Source organism: Brassica oleracea, chromosome C6, assembly GCF_000695525.1.
Source record: "Brassica oleracea var. oleracea cultivar TO1000 chromosome C6, BOL, whole genome shotgun sequence".
NCBI lineage: Eukaryota > Viridiplantae > Streptophyta > Magnoliopsida > Brassicales > Brassicaceae > Brassica > Brassica oleracea.
In genome coordinates this window covers 37,252,483-37,270,770 of record NC_027753.1, presented here as the reverse complement: position 1 = coordinate 37,270,770, position 18,288 = coordinate 37,252,483, and the positions used below count along the sequence as shown (strand labels likewise).

The window sequence follows — 18,288 nt, the reverse complement described above, 5'->3', positions numbered from 1 at the left end:
TTCAGATCAAATCATTTTTATATAAAACAAATAGTTTAATCCACGTATGATATCGGTTGGATCATCTTCCATTTCGAACCTTCATATAGTTACGGTCAATTTGATTCGTCCGTCATATCAATAGAAGAATAAATTAATATAATACCTTCTTCTAGATCTATTATAAACGATTAACATTCGTGGATTAAATTTATAGTACACTTTGGATCTTTTACTCTGAACCGTAAACACGGTCACTTCATGAAACATTTAAAACGTGTAGCAATGTAAAGCATTATACAACTCCATAAGCAATAATAGACCATCGACATCTTTTTATATATTAAAACAGAATTCACAACTTTAATTCATATGTAGTTTTTTTAAAAAATAGACCTAATGGACCTATTTATAAAAAGTCATGTTACATTTAATCTTTAATCTTATCATTTAAATTTTGGATCTATCAGAAATTTTTATTGGACTATCAATAATTGAATTTAAACAATAGATGATCCATTAGATTTATAGATAGTATAAATTAAATAGATATAATTTAATGTTGTAATAATATACCTCCATATGTTAATTATTTAAATATTTGTCGATGTTAGATTTTAAAATTATAAATATTTTTTATATAAAAAAATCATATTATCTAACAATGATTAATCTTTACTACCTTAAACCAATGAAAACAAATTAACTATATAGTTTATTTTAAAAATTAAACAAAAACTAAATGTTTAATTATTTCTTCGATAATATAAATCTACGAAGCGAAATGTTTATTTTTTAAACTTTTTTCTAAATTTGTGAAATGTTACAATATTTTTGAATATGACAATAAAACAATACTTTACTAATCTATATATATATATATATATATAGCTACGATTTTAATAATGAAATAATAATCCGAAAATATATATATAAAAAAAGATACAAGTACATGTGAAAATTTGAAACAATCTATTCAATGAAAAATATACTGTACACTTATTATGTTTTAAAAATTGATAGACACGTATATATTATAATATATACCAATTTATAATTGAAACCAAAATGTTTATATAAGAATAAATTTAAACAAAAGTCGAGATCTAGTCTATAATTAAGAAACCATCTAAAACTCCCACAAGGTATTATGGTTTTACCACCGAAAGTAGACCATTTTGTCGAATATGTAGACGTTTTTGCTTGTTTGAAAAGAAATTCTCTAAATTAATTTTCTTAAAATAATAAAAGACTCAACTGCAGCAAAACAAAAGAGCAGAAAAGAAAAAGAAACTAGTATTCCCTCTCTTTCAGTTTGTAAAACAAGTATATTAAAATATTTAACTATAACCAACTAAAGAAAAGGAATAGGCAATTATATAAGGGAAAATTTGGAAAAATACCTTCCAAAAAGATTATATTTTGAAAATTACATCATGTTTTTAGCTTTTTGAAAAATACACTTATTTATAAATGAAATGACTAAATTATCCAAGTTAGTGCTTATAATTATCTTAATATCTATATTGATAAGTTTAATGAAAAACAGAAATAGTTTTTAAACTGGCAATTGAAAACATTATTTTAGAAAAAAAAATCAACAACAAAAAATGAACAATAATATATTAGAATATATACTATAATGAGTAATGATAGAGGACGTCAACGCCATTCATTTTTGTGTTCTCCATTTTTACTCAAAGCATAGAGCTTTTTCTTAAACAGTTTTTGAAACACAACTCTATTTTTGCATTGTTACATGTCTGGTGTTATTTCTAAAGGTTAAACTAACCGAAGGACAATCACCATACAAAGGATGGACTAACAGCAAAGAAACACACAGAAAATTTCAATCTTAGAGAATTCTTCGAAATGTAAGAGGTCGTAAAACATAAATCTGGGTATAGAAAATACAGACAAAAAGTAATGGTCATGGTAGAAAATTCATCAAAAAAAAAACCCAGACGACATCTGTAGAAAAGGAGTTCCAAATCAGACATTGTACACAACTCGTATTCAGTTATCAAAATTAAAGAACAAATATTGTTCTAAGTTCCAACAGAAAATGCTAACAAAATCGTGTGATTGAGCAATATAAATTTGATTGTAATCTGTTGGAGAATTTTCTGTTTTGTGAAAACTGAAAAGTTAAGAAAGAATCTTTAAAATATCTTGGAAAACTTAACAAATTGTTTTAAAGTATTAATATGTATTTATTCAAACATATATTATCTCAAACATAAATTATTTCTTAATTTTTAATTTTAATTAAAATTAGGACAAAACTGTCTTATCACACGTAAGAAAGTGTACTTTTCAAAACATTAAAATAGAGATGTATTTTTCTAATTATAAATCATAAATAGTATATTTTTCAAATTTTCTCATTATATAATCATATTTTAAACTTTTTAATTAAGGATGATTTAATTAATTAATTTTTTGTTGTATTTGGACTCTTAGAACAATTAATATTGTGAAACAAAAAAGAGATTTCAAAAATCTGAGTACTAAAATTCTCAATGTTTGTGTTTCGTTATTGGCAAAGTTCTGTTTCTATTTGTTAAAAAACCTAGATATTCTTGTTATCATTTAATCATTTAACACGATTTAAGGTATGCTATTTAATAAATTGTTTGACCGTATAATCAAATCAGTATGTTAATACTACTAATCATCACAAACATAGGGAAGATGACATGATGTCGCCACTCAAGCGTCGAAGTCCAAAGACAGGTTGGTATTACTAGTCACTAGTCCAGGTAGGTGATTAGAAATTAATTTCAGCCATTAATTTGGGTCATGTCTGGGTAGTTGGGCCCGTACAAGGTTCATTTCACGAAACCGAACGAGACAAATGTATATTTGTAACAACAGCAAAAAAAAACAAAAAAATTGTTGGCCGAATAACAGAAACACCCTATTATTCTGTACTAGAAAATAGTTTTTAAAAAGAATTAAAAGTTAAAAAATGGAATAAAATCAGGAGGAAGCTTCCCCAAGTATATTCATAACTCTCTTCCGTTTTTCATTCGCCGAGTCCCTATCTCTCGCTTGCCATCTCACATCAGAAAGCCTCTCTCTCGTCTCGCTAGGTAAAAAAAACAAATCGGGACTTTGAATCATTTTCACTGGAATTTTGATCAATTCTGCATGTTTGATACCAAACCATTAGAGGGTTTCAACTGTTTTAATCTCGTTTCGTTGATTGCGTGTGTTATAGGAACCAATATGTCTTTGAGCAACGAGGAAGACGTTTCGAGCAACTTTGCATGCAACATATGTCTTGAAATGGCGAGAGAACCGATCGTGACACTATGTGGTCATTTGTTTTGTTGGCCCTGTCTTTACAAATGGATCCATTTCCATTCCCAGTCGAAGCATTGCCCCGTTTGCAAAGCTCCCGTCAAGGAAGACAGTTTGGTTCCTTTGTATGGATCCGGTAAGCCATCTTCTGACCCGAGATCCAAGCCCGCAGCTACAATCCCTGATCGACCTGCTGCACCTAGGCTTGAAACCGCTCGTCCTCGGCTCCGACAAAGACATCATCATGAGTCTAATTTCTTTGGAGGGTTTGCTTCAGTTCCAGGTGGGGCACGGTTCGGGAACTTCTTGTTGTAGAGTACGTATCTTGACGAAGCCGAGTAGTCACGGTGTTCTGTTTTAGACAATGTTTTTATAAAACTACACATTGGTTACAAATTTTGTTTCTGAGCTCCATTTTTCTACATCTTATGTTCTCGTATAATAAAGTTTTGAATTAATTTGAGATATTTGATTGTTCGGTCTTCGTCATAAGCTCTTTCTCTCGTGTTATATGTGCATATTGATCTCTACATGAATGTTGATTACATACCAGGAGCCCATAGACCTTTTTCATTTCTATATTCACATTTGAATGCATTACCGAACTGTTTTATGAGATCCATTCCCGATTGTATTTTTTGTGTCATGATAAAAATCTTTTGTAAATTTTTTCTCTAAAATTTGTTTTTTCTGAAACTCGAAATTCATAGAAGTATTAATAAACTTTTAGTTAAATCACTAGACTAACGGATTTCTATTTAGCCCAGAGACCTTATGTCCCAAAATAATTGTTTGTTTCAATACAACACAGAAGTCATTGTTATTATCAGATTATGAAGCCAACTCGATAAACCAAGCGATGGTAGATTGGTGAAAAAAAAGACTTTGGACAAGATGTTAACCCATCAGTTATGAACTTGAATAATGTCATGAACTAAATTACTGTTGTTTGGCCACACATCACATTACCATGTTTTAAGTTTCATTAAAAAAACTGAACTGGATTATTGGTTAATACTGTTTGTCTGTTTCTATAGAGATTAGTTGGGTCTTAGCTAAGAGCCTAAGACGTACCACATGATTGATATCAGAGACGGTTAAATACAGTATGTCTACGTGTATAGTAATACAAAGATTTACTTGAATCTATTTTAAAGCCCATTTAAGGCTTTAATGGAAAGCCCATTTGAGGCTTTAATGGGCCTATTACAATCACTTGGATAGCTGTCCCTCACGAAGCGATAGAGAGACCGAACCTCATCTCATCTTCACTCTTCCTCGTTATCTTCTTGCTTCCTCCGGCGACAATCAATGGCGTTATCGGTTACAAACCTCGCCTCTTCACTCTCTTCGCTCTCTTTCTCCTCCCAGGTCTCTCACGGACCAAACACCCTCTCCTTCCCCAGGTCGAACTATTTGTTCTCACTTCCGGCGAAGTCAGCTCGTCGCGCTTCTCTCTCAATCACCGCCACGGTAGCTGCTCCCGCGGAGGTATCGGAGGACGACACGATGGAGCTGAAGAAGTACGTGAAATCTCGGCTTCCGGGAGGCTTCGCAGCTCAGAAAATCATAGGCACGGGACGGCGCAAGTGCGCCATCGCTCGTGTCGTTCTCCAGGAAGGCACCGGCAAAGTTATTATAAACTATCGCGACGCCAAGGTTAGTAACATTGAATGTGTTTTTTTGCTTAGAGACCTTTTGGTTTTTGGGGGATCTTGAATTAAAAAAAAAAAAAAAAAAGGCTATTTGTTACTTTTTTGTGAATCTTGAAATGTTTTTGAATCAATCTTTTTTTGCAGGAGTACCTTCAGGGGAACCCGTTGTGGCTTCAGTACGTTAAAGTGCCGTTAGTGACACTGGGCTACGAGAACAGCTACGACGTGTTTGTGAAAGCCCATGGTGGCGGTTTATCTGGTCAAGCTCAAGCGATTACTCTCGGAGTTGCTCGTGCGCTTCTCAAGGTGAGTGCTGACCATAGATCGCCTTTGAAGAAGGAAGGTTTGCTCACTAGAGACGCGAGAGTCGTTGAAAGGAAGAAGGTTGGGCTCAAGAAGGCGCGTAAAGCACCACAATTCTCCAAGCGTTAAGAGAAAGAGCTTTTTTTGTTATTATTGTTTGTTGTTGTTTGGATATCAACTCTTCTAAGTACACTCCTTTGTTTCAAGTTTGTGTAGATGAACCAGTCTCTGTGTTGTTGATTGAATAGAATGCTTATGATTGTGACTCGTATGGACTTATCGATCGTGATGAATTGTTTGTTACAGGTTTTCTCGAAAATTTCGTGTAGAAGGCTTTTCTAAAACATATGTAGTTCTTTCTGTTTGATGTAATACCTTAAAATTTCATAAGTGGCTTGTGTTTGACACTCATGGTCTCTTTCTCGATCCTTGGACTTGGTCTCCTTGTCATCATACGGTTTGCCACGAGTGAGACAGTGATGGTCTGATGGATATGGAATATGAAAACCGGAGGTTAGTAGGCTGGTTTAGCTGAGAATGGTGATGCGAATTTGGAATGTTAGGTACGATAGAGCTTACCCACTTTGACTCTTTCCATGCACTTTCTTTCTCTTGCTGCCTTCTTTTCTACTTCCTCTGTTTTTTTTTTCTATGTTTTTGTTTTGCCACTATCATTTATAAGTTTTATTAATCTATCACTTGAAGGAAAACAGAAAACAAACAAAACCTGAACTCTTGGGTGTTCAGCCAACATAAACCAATAGTCTGATACTGCAACTTGTTTTTATGCAATACTACGGGCTGATTGGTAGTTTTTGTAGGTGCTGTCCACCGTCGTATTTATTTCTACGGCAACAAATTTAGAGCAATCAAACTTTAACTTTTTTTTTTGAAACCACATCTTTTGAAATAACCTACAGCTGTATAAGTGTTCTGCAGAGCTAAATATCCAAAGCAACTTTTTATTGTTTTCCGTAAAATTTTACAGCAATAAAATATAAAACCACAGCAGAAAATCTACTGAATTGTTTTTACAGTTAAAAAATTTAAAGCAAATCACGTGTATGTTTACGTAAGAGGGAGAGCAAGTTGATATGTTTACGTCAGTAAGAAAAACAAATCACGTGTATGGTCCTATAGATTTATTGACTACATATATAGTCAACAAAACATTAATTTGTAAACAATTTAATGATTTTGAGGTGTTTATTTTTTCTTAAATAATTTTATTACGTTACTCATCGTCAGCTCATGACACATATCACATCAAATCCATGACTTTTATCAATGTTCATATTTCTGGATCTACTACTACCGTCACGATTCATAAAAAGACACACAAGTGAAGTTATTGTATCAGTGCATGTAAAACGTATTGAACATATGTATTTCTGAAAGATTCGTATTAAAAATGATGTAAATGTTAAAAAAAACAGTGGTGCCAATGCCATATCGCTATCACTTACTGTAGCACTTCGCTGCCACAATTACAACAATAAGATATTGGTATCCAAGTGTCATTCCTTCGATTAAACCGAGGTCACCAAATCTGTATGTACGTATACGTATATAACTCAGCATTATTAACTTAAAAATGGTAAGATGTAAAAAAACAAAAGGAAATATATGAGTGGACGAATGAGTGATGATTATTCATTTTTTGTTTATGCTCAAAGTGAACAGATCTTCCTCTATAAAACATACTTTCAATGAAGCTAAAAATAAAACTAAAAATCTATCTCCGTTAACAAATTGTTTACTTCTAGTTTCATCATCAAGTGGAATAAGTGAGCATCGACCACAGTTAATTTTGACAACTTTTCCAATATGTTGGAATAGGGCGTTTCTAATTACTATACCCTCCGTTTCACATAGATAATTTCTTTAGTATTTTTACACATATATAAATAAAATACATTAAATTACTATAATAAATATATCGTTTTATGTAATTTTCTATAATTTCTAACCAATAGTAATTCAATAAAGTTAATTAATTTTTTTGAAAATCATAATTTTTCATAGAAAATACAAAAGATCTATATTTGTGAAACAAATTTTTTTTTCTAAAACATCTAACTTAATATTTTCATAGAAAATACAAGAGCCGGTGTTTCTTGCACTAGTGGTAATAAAATAAAAGTCACTTTTATCTAACAATAAAAAAATGTTAGAATGATATTTATTATGAAACAAATAGATTATTTTCTAACAAAAATGGAAGTCAGAGCTTTTCTTGTAATAGTTGTTAGTTGTGTTTTCAATTGCTGCAAGTAATTAGATTTTTTTTTATAACAAATAATAAAAAAAAAATTATTTGTGAACTAAGATAACAAGATAAAAATGCTTTCAGTTTGTGATTATTACTATAATCTAAGTAGCTTAGACCTAACAAACTTAACAAATACTCAGTGGATTATATTTTTTACTTTTTTATAAATAAAATAAAATATTGTAAGTTATTAATCAGAATTTACTGTGTTTTCAATTTTTACACTAATTTAAATAAGCAAGAAGGTGTTTTCTTGGGGAGGGGTTGAAAAGGGGAAAATTTTCTGTCAACAAAAATAGTTAAAAAGTTAATTGTAAATTTTATTAATTTGTTTTCTCAGATTCAGGATTAAATAAAATGAAATAAAAAGAATTATTCTGGACATGGATATTTTTCTGAGATTTGGAAGTGTCGATTTGATATAACTCTATAAGCAAAGCAAGTGCTCTCTCTCGCTTGTATGTATGTATCTTTTGACGTCTCCACGTACGAGTTTACGCATCCAGACGCCTCGTTAGAGAGAAGAGAGAGATCGAGATCGAGATCGAGATCGATTTCCTCCCTCTCTCTCTCGTGAATCTCATTTCCCCTTACCGCTAGATTCTCTCTTCACCCTTTTCTCGCCCTTCCTTCTCCTCATTATTTTTTTGTCGTCTTCTGCTCTCTCACAGCACTCTTCTCTTTAGCTATGGTGGGTGGTGCTGCGTCTTCTTCCTGTTACGCATCTCCGCTATGCACCTGGTTCGTCGCTGCTTGCATGTCCGTCTCCCACGGCGGCGGAGATTCCCGACAAGCCGTCTCCCTCAAATCTACCGGGCGGAGTCGTCGAAGCAGACGACAGCTCACCAAATGCTTGGCTCTTTCTGGATCCGGTAGCGTTCAGGAGGCTCTCGTCACTACTTCCTTTGGGCCTTGCAATCACTACAATGCCTTGTCTTCTCTCTTCGGATCGAACTCTGTTTCTCTCAATCGAAACCAGAGGAGGTTGAATCTGGCTGCTGCTAGTTCCGGTAATTAAACATTTTCACTAATCTGGGTTTTTGATTTATGGGTATTGTTTGTAGAGTTGATAAGCTTTGTTTTTGTTAGTAAAGTTTCTCTTTTTTTATGTTTTCTTACACAAGTCTTAGTTCGATGCTGTTATGTGTGTTTATGTTACTTGGTCAAATGATTCAACTTGGAGGTCAAGTTTAATGGGAAAGTATGCTGATTTGGAATCTCAGCTTAAATATGAAGTTTGACTCTTTGTTGTATTGTGTGTGTAATATGCAAAGCACACTTCTGTGAGTTTAGATAAGGAGTATGTGGAACTCAAATGTGGTTTCTGGATAGTGGCTAATTAAGTTAATCTATCATCAACTGTGAATGTGGTTTCTGTTGTAGTAGCTGATCTCTCATCAATCTATAATGTGTCTTTTGTGGTTTTTTAGGTGGAGGAGCCATGGCTGTTGCGATGGATATGCAAAAGGAAGCCAAGGTTGACAACAAACCCCCTACGGAGCAGCGCCGTGTTGTGGTGACAGGCATGGGAGTTGAAACATCACTAGGTCATGACCCAGACACCTTTTATGAGAATCTCCTACAAGGCAACAGTGGTATTAGCCAGATTGAGAATTTTGATTGTTCTGCTTTTCCCACGGTAAACAAATATTATATCATAATTTCTTAAAGCTTTTTCCATTTGATTTTGTTGCTTACTTGAATATATTTATTTATTTTTACTTTTGTGAAGAGAATTGCTGGAGAGATCAAATCCTTCTCAACTGAGGGGTGGGTTGCTCCGAAACTCTCAAAGAGGATGGACAAGTTCATGCTCTATCTTCTCACTGCTGGCAAGAAGGCTTTGGTTGATGGTGGGGTAACCGAAGAAGTAATGGCAGAGTTTGACAAAGCCAAATGCGGAGTCTTGATTGGCTCTGCAATGGGAGGCATGAAGGTACGTACATTCTTGATTCTCGTGTTTGAGCATTTTAGAGAGTATGATGAAAAGAGTTTCAGATCGAGGTTTCTGATACAGGTTTTTCAAGATGCTATTGAAGCTATGAAGATCTCTTACAAGAAGATGAACCCTTTTTGTGTGCCTTTCGCCACAACAAACATGGGTTCTGCTATGCTTGCTTTGGATCTGGTCTGATTTAAAAACAAATTATATGTTATGTAATATTTATATGGATCACCACCACCAGGAACTTAACTTAACCTTTCTTTGTGGTTAATGTATTAGGGATGGATGGGGCCAAACTATTCTATCTCAACTGCTTGTGCAACAAGCAACTTTTGCATTTTGAATTCGGCAAACCACATTATTAAAGGGGAAGCTGTAAGTATTCTCCACGCACTTGGAAGTTCGACTGTTTGGTAGACTTCTGGTTCTAAGTTTATCAGACTATGTCTTTCAGGATGTAATGCTCTGTGGTGGCTCGGATTCAGTTATTATTCCAATAGGTGAAAATTCGTTCTCTTATATTACATTGTTTGCTCTGTTTTTTTAATTCTAAGCTACATGATTTTTAATTTAATATCTTGTGTGTACCAATGCAGGGTTGGGAGGTTTTGTTGCATGCCGTGCTCTTTCTCAAAGGAATAATGATCCCACAAAAGCTTCTCGCCCTTGGGATAGCGTAAGTTTCAGCAATCTCTTGCTCTGTCTTCTTTTCCATTGGCATGTTGCAATACCCTTTTATTGAGTTTTTGCCAACAATAACTCCCCTTACATGTATGTAATGTTGAAAAAATTTTAATGTGAGGAAACGTGTGGCTTGTGGATGGATAATCTTCTAATTTGGTGGTCTTGATTGCATAACAGAACCGAGATGGTTTCGTGATGGGAGAGGGAGCTGGAGTTTTGCTTTTGGAAGAGCTTGAACATGCTAAGGTATATAGCTCATTCGTTCTTGTTGCTGTTCGTTGTTTCATGTGTATTATTTTTCACAAATGAAACTGTACCTCCAAGCTTTTTGTTCATTCTTGCTTATGGAAAAAATAGTCAGAACTTGTGTATTCTGATTTATTTTTTGTTGTTCAGAAAAGAGGAGCAACAATCTACGCAGAGTTCCTTGGTGGGAGTTTCACATGTGATGCCTATCACATGACCGAGCCTCGCCCTGATGGTAGTTTCATTTTCCCCTCTTTCATATTAGTTTTTACTAATTAACTGCAAGTTTTAAATCTCTTTTGTGATTATAACCACAGGTGCTGGTGTCATTCTCTGTATCGAGAGAGCATTAGCTGATGCTGGGATTTCAAAGGAACAGATCAACTATATAAATGCACATGCAACCTCAACACCAGCTGGAGATCTTAAGGAGTACCAAGCCCTTGCTCACTGCTTTGGCCAAAATCCTGAGGTAGCTTTCTCTTCTCCAGGCCTATTCGAGTTCAGTTTATTAGGAGTTGTTACAAGATTTCAAGGTAGTTTTCGTGTGCTTTCCTTAACTGTTCTTGCACAATGTTGCAGATAAAAGTAAATTCCACAAAATCTATGATTGGGCACTTGCTGGGAGCTGCTGGGGCCGTTGAAGCTGTCGCCACCGTGCAGGTAAACACATTTGATATTAGACAAACAAATCATCGTATCTATGAGGGGGAAGAACTGATGTTTAAACAAATATTCGCAACTTTTTCATGTTGAATTTCTGCTGTTTTCTAACAGGCAATAAGGACCGGATGGGTTCATCCAAATATCAACCTCGAGAGTCCAGACAATGGAGTGGTATGTTTGTAAATTTTTTTTTGGCATATTGTTATTCCAAGATGATCATAGTTACGGATACTAGTACATTTAATGTCCACAACAAACTGTTCGCCTGTGAGATTTTAATAATTCTACTACCTTATGTGGTGAAACTGGAGCAGGATACAAATTTGCTGGTGGGTTCTGAGAAGGAGAGACTGGACATTAAAGCAGCCTTGTCAAATTCATTCGGGTTTGGTGGGCACAACTCCAGCATCATTTTTGCTCCTTACAAGTGAAAGCACTCATTGCCTGTACTCCAAACCTGGTTGTGTAACTTGCTGTAAGGTACATTACCCATCCATTGTTCTCTGATGCGTCATCACTGTGGTCCAGAAACACAGTTAATGATTTGGGGATGGCTTTAGATATATAAGATACCTTTGTGCTGTGATGAAGCTGAGTTTTGAAGTGTGTATTTATTCTGTGCAGCGTTTACAAGAACTCCCCATGTTATGTTGTTGTGGGAATCAACACAGTTTGTTAAACTACCAAGAGCTAAGCTAAGTTTCCTTAGGATCAAGATCCGATTGTGCCAGAGAACTTGGACAAAGAGCAAACGTAGCAGAGTTTGGATTTAGCTTCCGTGTGATACCTTTCGAGTGGGATCTTTGTAGCCTTTTTTTTTTGTAGTGTTTCATTTCTATTTGTTAATCATTACAATCTGAAAATTGCCAAACCAATTCTCTGTTAAATTTAGTAACTCTACACAGTTGTTATCAATGCTTCTTCTTAGCTTATCTTAGGAAACTAATCATCATTTGAACTGTTAAAAGTCCTTCTAGTGGCCCAAATTATCCTTGTAAGCTATTTCTACTGTTGAAAACGTGTGAAAGAAAAGCAGACAAAAAAAGGAGGAATCAACTGTGAAAACCAACTTGATTTTTTTAAAAAATCCAACTTATACACCAGATAAATGGATAAACTTTCTCATGTCTCAGCTCAGAACATGCACTATAAGTGTAAGAGAACCATAACTAGATAAAAGTTTCTACAGTAAAAGAAAAGATTATTATTCCTCTAGTAACTGAAGCTTTTTTTTTTAAGCAACTGAAGCTTTATGTTCTATTATTCTTGTGACCCCTCTTGCATAGCCGTGACCACTAAGATCCCCCACTTGATTTTATTTCTTTTTGGCTGCATACTCGAATAATATCCAAACCCTGATGTCTTTTATGTGCTTTTGGTTATATAGTCCTGATGTCAATAGTTTTGTATAAGCTGGGTATGTGTATACAAATTAGATCACCGACTCTTACTTAGTGAGTTAACATCTACAAGAGACCACAATTACAGAACAAACCGAGGGCCAGGGCCGGTCATTGGCCAAACCTGATAAACATTCGATTCAGATCTTTAATTTTTTATACACAGATCTCCAAATTTGAAAAAAAAAAAAATCAAGCCTTCAAACTATTAAAATCTTTATCAAATATGTATAGCCTTTAAAATTTCAGGACCGGCGTGGCCAATACATAAATATGGAGCAGCTAAAAGATGAGAACTGTGAATATGGATCAACCAGAAGACAGATCATAAACAAGGACCAATCAGAGGTCAATATGACAGGAGTTTCGGGACAATTTCGTATTTTTAGATTAGTAATAAATCTAAACAACTTGCATGGTTTTTATATTATATCAGAATAGACCTTTAATATTTGTTTCATCTATTTTTTAGTCCTCAAAAGTAATATTTTTACCGTGTGTTGGATAAGATCTCAGTTATCTTTTTTTTTTTTGTCAACAGATCTAAGTTATATAGAGTTGTGAATATTTGTTTGTACCTAACAGGCTAAACGTGGGATAATAACGAAAGAATACTATTAAATAATGGCAGAGATCAAAGACAGATAGACATGATCGTCTAACCGGAGATGAGAAGAGACGCGTAGCTGTTGATCGCACCTCAAGGCCCTTGTATCATCCATCATTGTGTGCGAGAAGAGCAATAATGGTTTAATATGTGTAGTTAAAATGGACACGCGTAAGGTCAGCATTTGTGGAGGAGACGTGAGCTTCCCGCATCTATTAACGCGCAAAATATCATAGAATTGATTAATAAGGCAAAATCACAAAACGTGATCTATGGATCAAAATGGACAGTGGAGTTTGATACACGGGTTCAGCAGCAAGCCACTTGCCTACTATTAGAATACTACTAGAGGGCCTTCGACACACACGATAGTTAATTAAAACTGAGATTTGTTTTTAGAAGTGCGTCACTATTTTAATAACGCATGTTGATGTTTTAAAATATTAGACGTGGGGTGGGGTGTACGGTGAACTCGAACAGAAGGTCTGTCTTGCCGTTAGAATAAAGTTGGGGCATTTAATTAAAACACGTGTTCTATATGCTTCAATTACTAATTTAATTTAATTTAATTTAATATTTGTTTGGTATCTGCAAGTAGAGGCGAAGAAAGTATAATAAAGAGAGAGAGAGAGAGGTTCACGTTTCTTCCTCATCACAGCAGAAGAAGAACAAGCAACAATTGAAGAAGAAAAGCACCAAGATTTTAGATTCTTCTCCTCCTTGCGATGTCGAGGTCTGCCGAGTGTTGGGAGTTTTCCGGCGAGAGGAAGAGGTTGCTCGAGAAGAAGCCGAGCTTCTCGCAGACATGTAGTCGGTTGAGTCGGTATCTGAAGGAGAAGGGTAGCTTCGGAGATCTGAGCTTGGGGATGACTTGCAATGGTAAACCAATCAAACCCCTTTCTCTCTACATGACCTAGATCTGTTTTTTTTTTTTTTTCCGATTCGAAAAAACAAGCGATTGAAAATCGGTTAAATGTTAACCGGAAACTTAATCATATATGAGAACCGGGAATCAATTTGGTTTTTTTTATTTTATGTTTGGTTTGGATCAAGTTGCAGGAGTTTTTGGTGTGACACGTCAGCAGCCGACGATGATGAATCTCTTCCCTGTTGAAGATTCTTCGGACGTAAAACAGAAGAACGATGTGTTTCCTCGGCAATCAAGCTTCTCTTCCTCCTCTTCCTCTGGAGCCAAGGAAGAAGTTGAGAAGATCACAGAGAATGAGTAAGTATGTTTTGTTTATATGTTAATAGTTACAAAGAATCATGATGTCCATCAGCTTGACTAACTTCTGTGTGGGGTTTGTATTTAACCTTTGAACAGATCAGTGAAGGTGGAGTCTCAATCTTCTGCTCCGTTGACTATATTCTACGGTGGTCAAGTTATGGTGTTTGATGATTTTCCTGCTGAGAAAGCCAAGCAAGTCATTGACTTGGCTCACAAGGTAAGTGCTAAAAGCTTCACAGCTGAAATGAACCGTAACCAGAGTGCTTATACTCATAAAGAGATTGCTTCCACTACCCCAGTTCCAGTTCCTAGTCCTGTGAAAACAGCAGCACCAGAGCCTATCCAGACCCACAAGTCCTCTTTAGCTTGCGGTAAGAGTTATAACATGCCCTCTTTGGTTTCAATCTCTGGGGGGTTCTTTCTTTGGTTTAACTTTCTTCTCTGTTTTTTGATATGTAGAACTCCCAATTGCTAGAAGAGCTTCACTTCATCGTTTCCTTGAGAAGAGAAAGGATAGGTAATACTAATAATAATACATTATTTTTATGTTATTTATCTCCATATTTTGATTTCTTGTCCGAAGCGAGTTTCTTATCACTCAATCTCTAACAGGATTTCGTCAAAGGCACCGTACCAGATAGACGGTTCAACCGAAGCATCTTCCAAGCCTAACACAGCTTGGCTCGGTTCCCAGTAAATCTCTCTGAAAGATCCTTTTGTTGATGCTCCCATCGTTTTACTAATATATACTGATTTTTCACTCCTAGTGGGTTTGTTTGTTCAATGCGCCGAAAAAAACTCAGTATATCAGTATGAAACTAATCCTTATAGTTTTGCTATTTTTTGGGTTTAAAGCCATTGTGTTATATAGACCTTTTACCTCTGCTGTTCTCAGATCATTGGCTTGCAACTTTTGTAAGAAACATCAGTTTCTTGTTTTTTTTTGGTTGTTGTTGTTGACGGCACCTTATTAATATCATCTTTACTTTAATTAATCCAAGAAAGTTTGTTCTCTTCTTTGCTTATTTACTGAGAGAGCTGAAGCTTCCAGTTACGGAGAGTAAATGAAATTTAAAACGTTTTTTGGGTTCTTCCATATTCAGCCCAACCCGAGGAGAATACCAAAATCTCATTCTCTCTTAAAAATACTGAAATATTTGCCCATAGTTTTATATTTGACATACGGTGGTGGGCTTATTCGTTAGTATTTGATTTTTAGATTTGAAATTTAAAAAAAAAATGAAATTGTACAAACTGGAGAATCTTGTAAAAAAGGGAAATACAAGCTCGCTGCAGTAACATATTTTAGAAGTACATGTACATCGGGCAGAAGCGGGCCCGAAGTTCATCTTATCATATAATAGCGTGGAGACGTTATATCAATTCACTTTTTTAGTTTTGACAACGGGCCCGGATACAGCAAGTTGCACATCCAAGGGGCCACAATGGATTGATTGCACATCAGGTCTTTATTTTACCTTTCTTTTTTTTTTTGTTGCTAAAGTCTTTACTTTTACCCCTTACTTTTACTAAAAACGCTTTTTTTTTTATAGTTTCGTCATTTAACATGAAACTGAGGATGGGATATTACTTTTCAAAGATATTTTGAGTTAGAATTATGAATTATTCAAGTTTGGAATTAAGATATATTATTTTTCAAAGATATTTAACATGAAACTGAGGATGGGATATTATTTTTCAGAGATATTATTTTTCAAAGATATTATTTTAACATGAAACTGAGGATGAGATATTATTTTGAGAGATATTTTGAGTTAGAATTATGAATTATTCAAGTTTGTAATCAAGTTGAAAGTGACATTGATTTCAATACATTATCACAATTTTAACAAGGTAGCTGTAGTTTGGATATCTCTATAATCACCTTGACTGGTAAACCAGAATTAAATCCATAGGAGATTGGAGTATAAAGAATTCGAGTTTTCTAGTCATAGAGTTGAAGACGCATGTCTTTCACTTTCACTTGATGGAAATATTTTGGATACATAAATTTGTGAACATCGGTTGTATATACATATAATTTTTTTGTTAAATCATCGCTAGCTTTTTATTGATTTATTTGATTCAGAAGCAAAACATATAGACAATTAGACATTAATCGTTATTCAAAAATCAAACCAAAAGCAAAGCTTCTATACAGTTTGCTTTAATCTAACCAAAATTTTCATTTTTTCATTTTCTTAACTTTTGTCTTCATGTAAAATAGAACGATGATCACTCTTTTTTTTTTACTGTAAATTATTACGCTATCCTAAAATACGAATATCCCGGCGGAGAAACTCTGTTCGCCGGCATATGGAGAGCTCAAAACGTCGACGTTTCTCAAAACTTGCTGTTTAGATTGCTCCTTTCGCTCGTCGTTCATTATCTGCACTGATCTACACTCTGCACTGCAGAATCCCATCTCTCCTCTGCACACAACCCAACAAAAATATAAAAAAATTAGAAATCTCGGGATTTACAATCTTGGATTTGTCTCGAGTTAACAAATTTTATTTTTTTAATTCAGATTCATTGATAAAGATTCGTTATTAATTATTGATCCGCTTTTTTAAAAAAAATTATAATGCGAAGAGACTTACTTGTACATGTAAACGTCTTTGCCTTGAAGTCTCTTCTTACACAAGCAACACGAGTTCAGAAACTCTGTCGGATTATCCCTAAAAACCCGTCTCTTAATAACCGGTGGTTGAACCACCGGTTTATGCCTTCTCCGATCATCGCACCCCGACCCATTTTCAAACCCGTCGTCGCTGTAATACACTTTCGTCGTCCCATCACGGCTCGTCACGCAAGTGTATTCCTCCTCCGACAGATCAATCTCAGGGCCTCGGAATCTCCCGGAGAAACAAACCGGATCGTACCGGTTAATCCCAATTCTACTTTCTTCCAACGCAGCCACGATACCCAAACCGACACCGCCTGAACCGTAACGTTTTGAGTTAACCGGCGATGGAAACTTCATATCCAACGGACTTCTCGGACTCGCCGAGTAATCATCCGGTTTGATGGCAGACCGGCTTCTTGGAACCAACATCTCTGACAGTTTACGGATCATTAGATGAGATCTCTTGCTTAGTATCATGATCAAGAATTAAAAAGAGGAACTGAGAGAGATGAAAATAAGAATCAAATAAGAGAACTGAGAGAGAGAGAGACAGAGAGATGAAAACAATAAACACGGAAACGCAAGCTTATAGGAAAGAATCTGAGTGAAGAAGAGAAAGGTAGAGAGAGACCTTGAGCCCACTGATTTGCTTGGAAGTTTGGAGTTTTCTGTGAGGTGATCAATGATTGAAATATACAAACGGCCCACCATTTAACTATCATTTATTATTATTTTCTGTGTTTATTTTACTTTTATTTCTACACCATTATTGAAATGAGCAGGCTCAGAATTTATTTATTTATTTATTTCAAGAAATGATTTTTTTTTTTAGTATTCATTGGTGAATAGGACACTAGGACCCACTATTTTCATCAAGATTCAAATGTCTATTTCTAATAATTATTTTTATTCTTTGGGAATCCAAGACTTTTTCATAAGGGAGAAATATTTTATGTAAATGTAGTTTTTTTTTTTATAAATATAGACCAATTCATCTGTACTTGAAGTGTGGATTGTTTTCTAGTATTTATTGGCACCTAGATTATTATTTTAGATAGTGGTTTTTTTGTATTGGTTCAGACAAGTGGTTTTACTTTTCTGGAAGTGATTGTTTAAAAATTTAAGCCGAAAATTAGGTGGCAATCCCCATATTAATTGACGAACATTTGAAAAGATGTAACATCAATTTTGTATTAATTAAAATAGGTCCCAATGCAAAAGTGACACTCAATTAGGTAGTCAATTACATTCAATTGAAAAATAAGTAGGTCCACATTTGATTTTTATATGTTGTTAGATACATAAGTTGGTCAAACTATATGATATAATGATATGATATGTTATTTTCTTTCCTTAAATCAAACCTAC

The 18,288-nt window shown here is 34.8% G+C and overlaps 5 protein-coding genes across 6 annotated transcripts; 4 read left to right on the top strand and 1 right to left on the bottom strand.

The window, feature by feature from the left end:
- Positions 1-3,014: 3,014 nt before the first annotated feature.
- LOC106299622 (E3 ubiquitin-protein ligase RMA1H1) lies at positions 3,015-3,716 on the top strand. Its single transcript, XM_013735683.1, has 2 exons — positions 3,015-3,074; positions 3,203-3,716. The coding sequence occupies exon 2, from the start codon at positions 3,211-3,213 to the stop codon at positions 3,598-3,600; it is 390 nt and encodes a 129-aa protein (XP_013591137.1). The 5' UTR covers positions 3,015-3,074; positions 3,203-3,210; the 3' UTR covers positions 3,601-3,716.
- Positions 3,717-4,522: 806 nt separating this feature from the next.
- LOC106296733 (30S ribosomal protein S9, chloroplastic) lies at positions 4,523-5,553 on the top strand. The gene is made up of 2 exons (XM_013732958.1): positions 4,523-4,944; positions 5,085-5,553. Exons 1-2 carry the CDS (start codon positions 4,597-4,599, stop codon positions 5,370-5,372), a joined length of 636 nt encoding a protein of 211 aa, XP_013588412.1. The 5' UTR covers positions 4,523-4,596; the 3' UTR covers positions 5,373-5,553.
- Positions 5,554-7,911: 2,358 nt separating this feature from the next.
- On the top strand, positions 7,912-11,988 carry LOC106300866 (3-oxoacyl-[acyl-carrier-protein] synthase II, chloroplastic). Its single transcript, XM_013737123.1, has 14 exons — positions 7,912-8,525; positions 8,946-9,154; positions 9,248-9,451; positions 9,533-9,643; positions 9,740-9,835; positions 9,915-9,960; positions 10,057-10,136; positions 10,322-10,390; positions 10,541-10,625; positions 10,708-10,862; positions 10,973-11,053; positions 11,168-11,227; positions 11,371-11,536; positions 11,681-11,988. Exons 1-13 carry the CDS (start codon positions 8,204-8,206, stop codon positions 11,485-11,487), a joined length of 1,635 nt encoding a protein of 544 aa, XP_013592577.1. The 5' UTR covers positions 7,912-8,203; the 3' UTR covers positions 11,488-11,536; positions 11,681-11,988.
- Positions 11,989-13,658: 1,670 nt separating this feature from the next.
- LOC106300690 (protein TIFY 10B) lies at positions 13,659-15,286 on the top strand. 2 transcript variants are annotated; one of them, XM_013736892.1, is made up of 5 exons: positions 13,659-13,942; positions 14,117-14,288; positions 14,388-14,662; positions 14,751-14,808; positions 14,904-15,286. In XM_013736892.1, the coding sequence occupies exons 1-5, from the start codon at positions 13,789-13,791 to the stop codon at positions 14,986-14,988; spliced, it is 744 nt and encodes a 247-aa protein (XP_013592346.1). In that variant the 5' UTR covers positions 13,659-13,788; the 3' UTR covers positions 14,989-15,286. The 2 variants fall into 2 exon arrangements, with proteins under 2 accessions (XP_013592346.1, XP_013592347.1); XM_013736893.1 differs by having other exon boundaries at positions 13,662-13,942; positions 14,123-14,288.
- A 1,046-nt stretch (positions 15,287-16,332) lies between these two features.
- On the bottom strand, positions 16,333-17,585 carry LOC106300691. Its single transcript, XM_013736894.1, has 2 exons — positions 16,895-17,585; positions 16,333-16,723 (listed from the first exon to the last, which is right to left on the bottom strand). Exons 1-2 carry the CDS (start codon positions 17,395-17,397, stop codon positions 16,564-16,566), a joined length of 663 nt encoding a protein of 220 aa, XP_013592348.1. The 5' UTR covers positions 17,398-17,585; the 3' UTR covers positions 16,333-16,563.
- Positions 17,586-18,288: the final 703 nt, after the last annotated feature.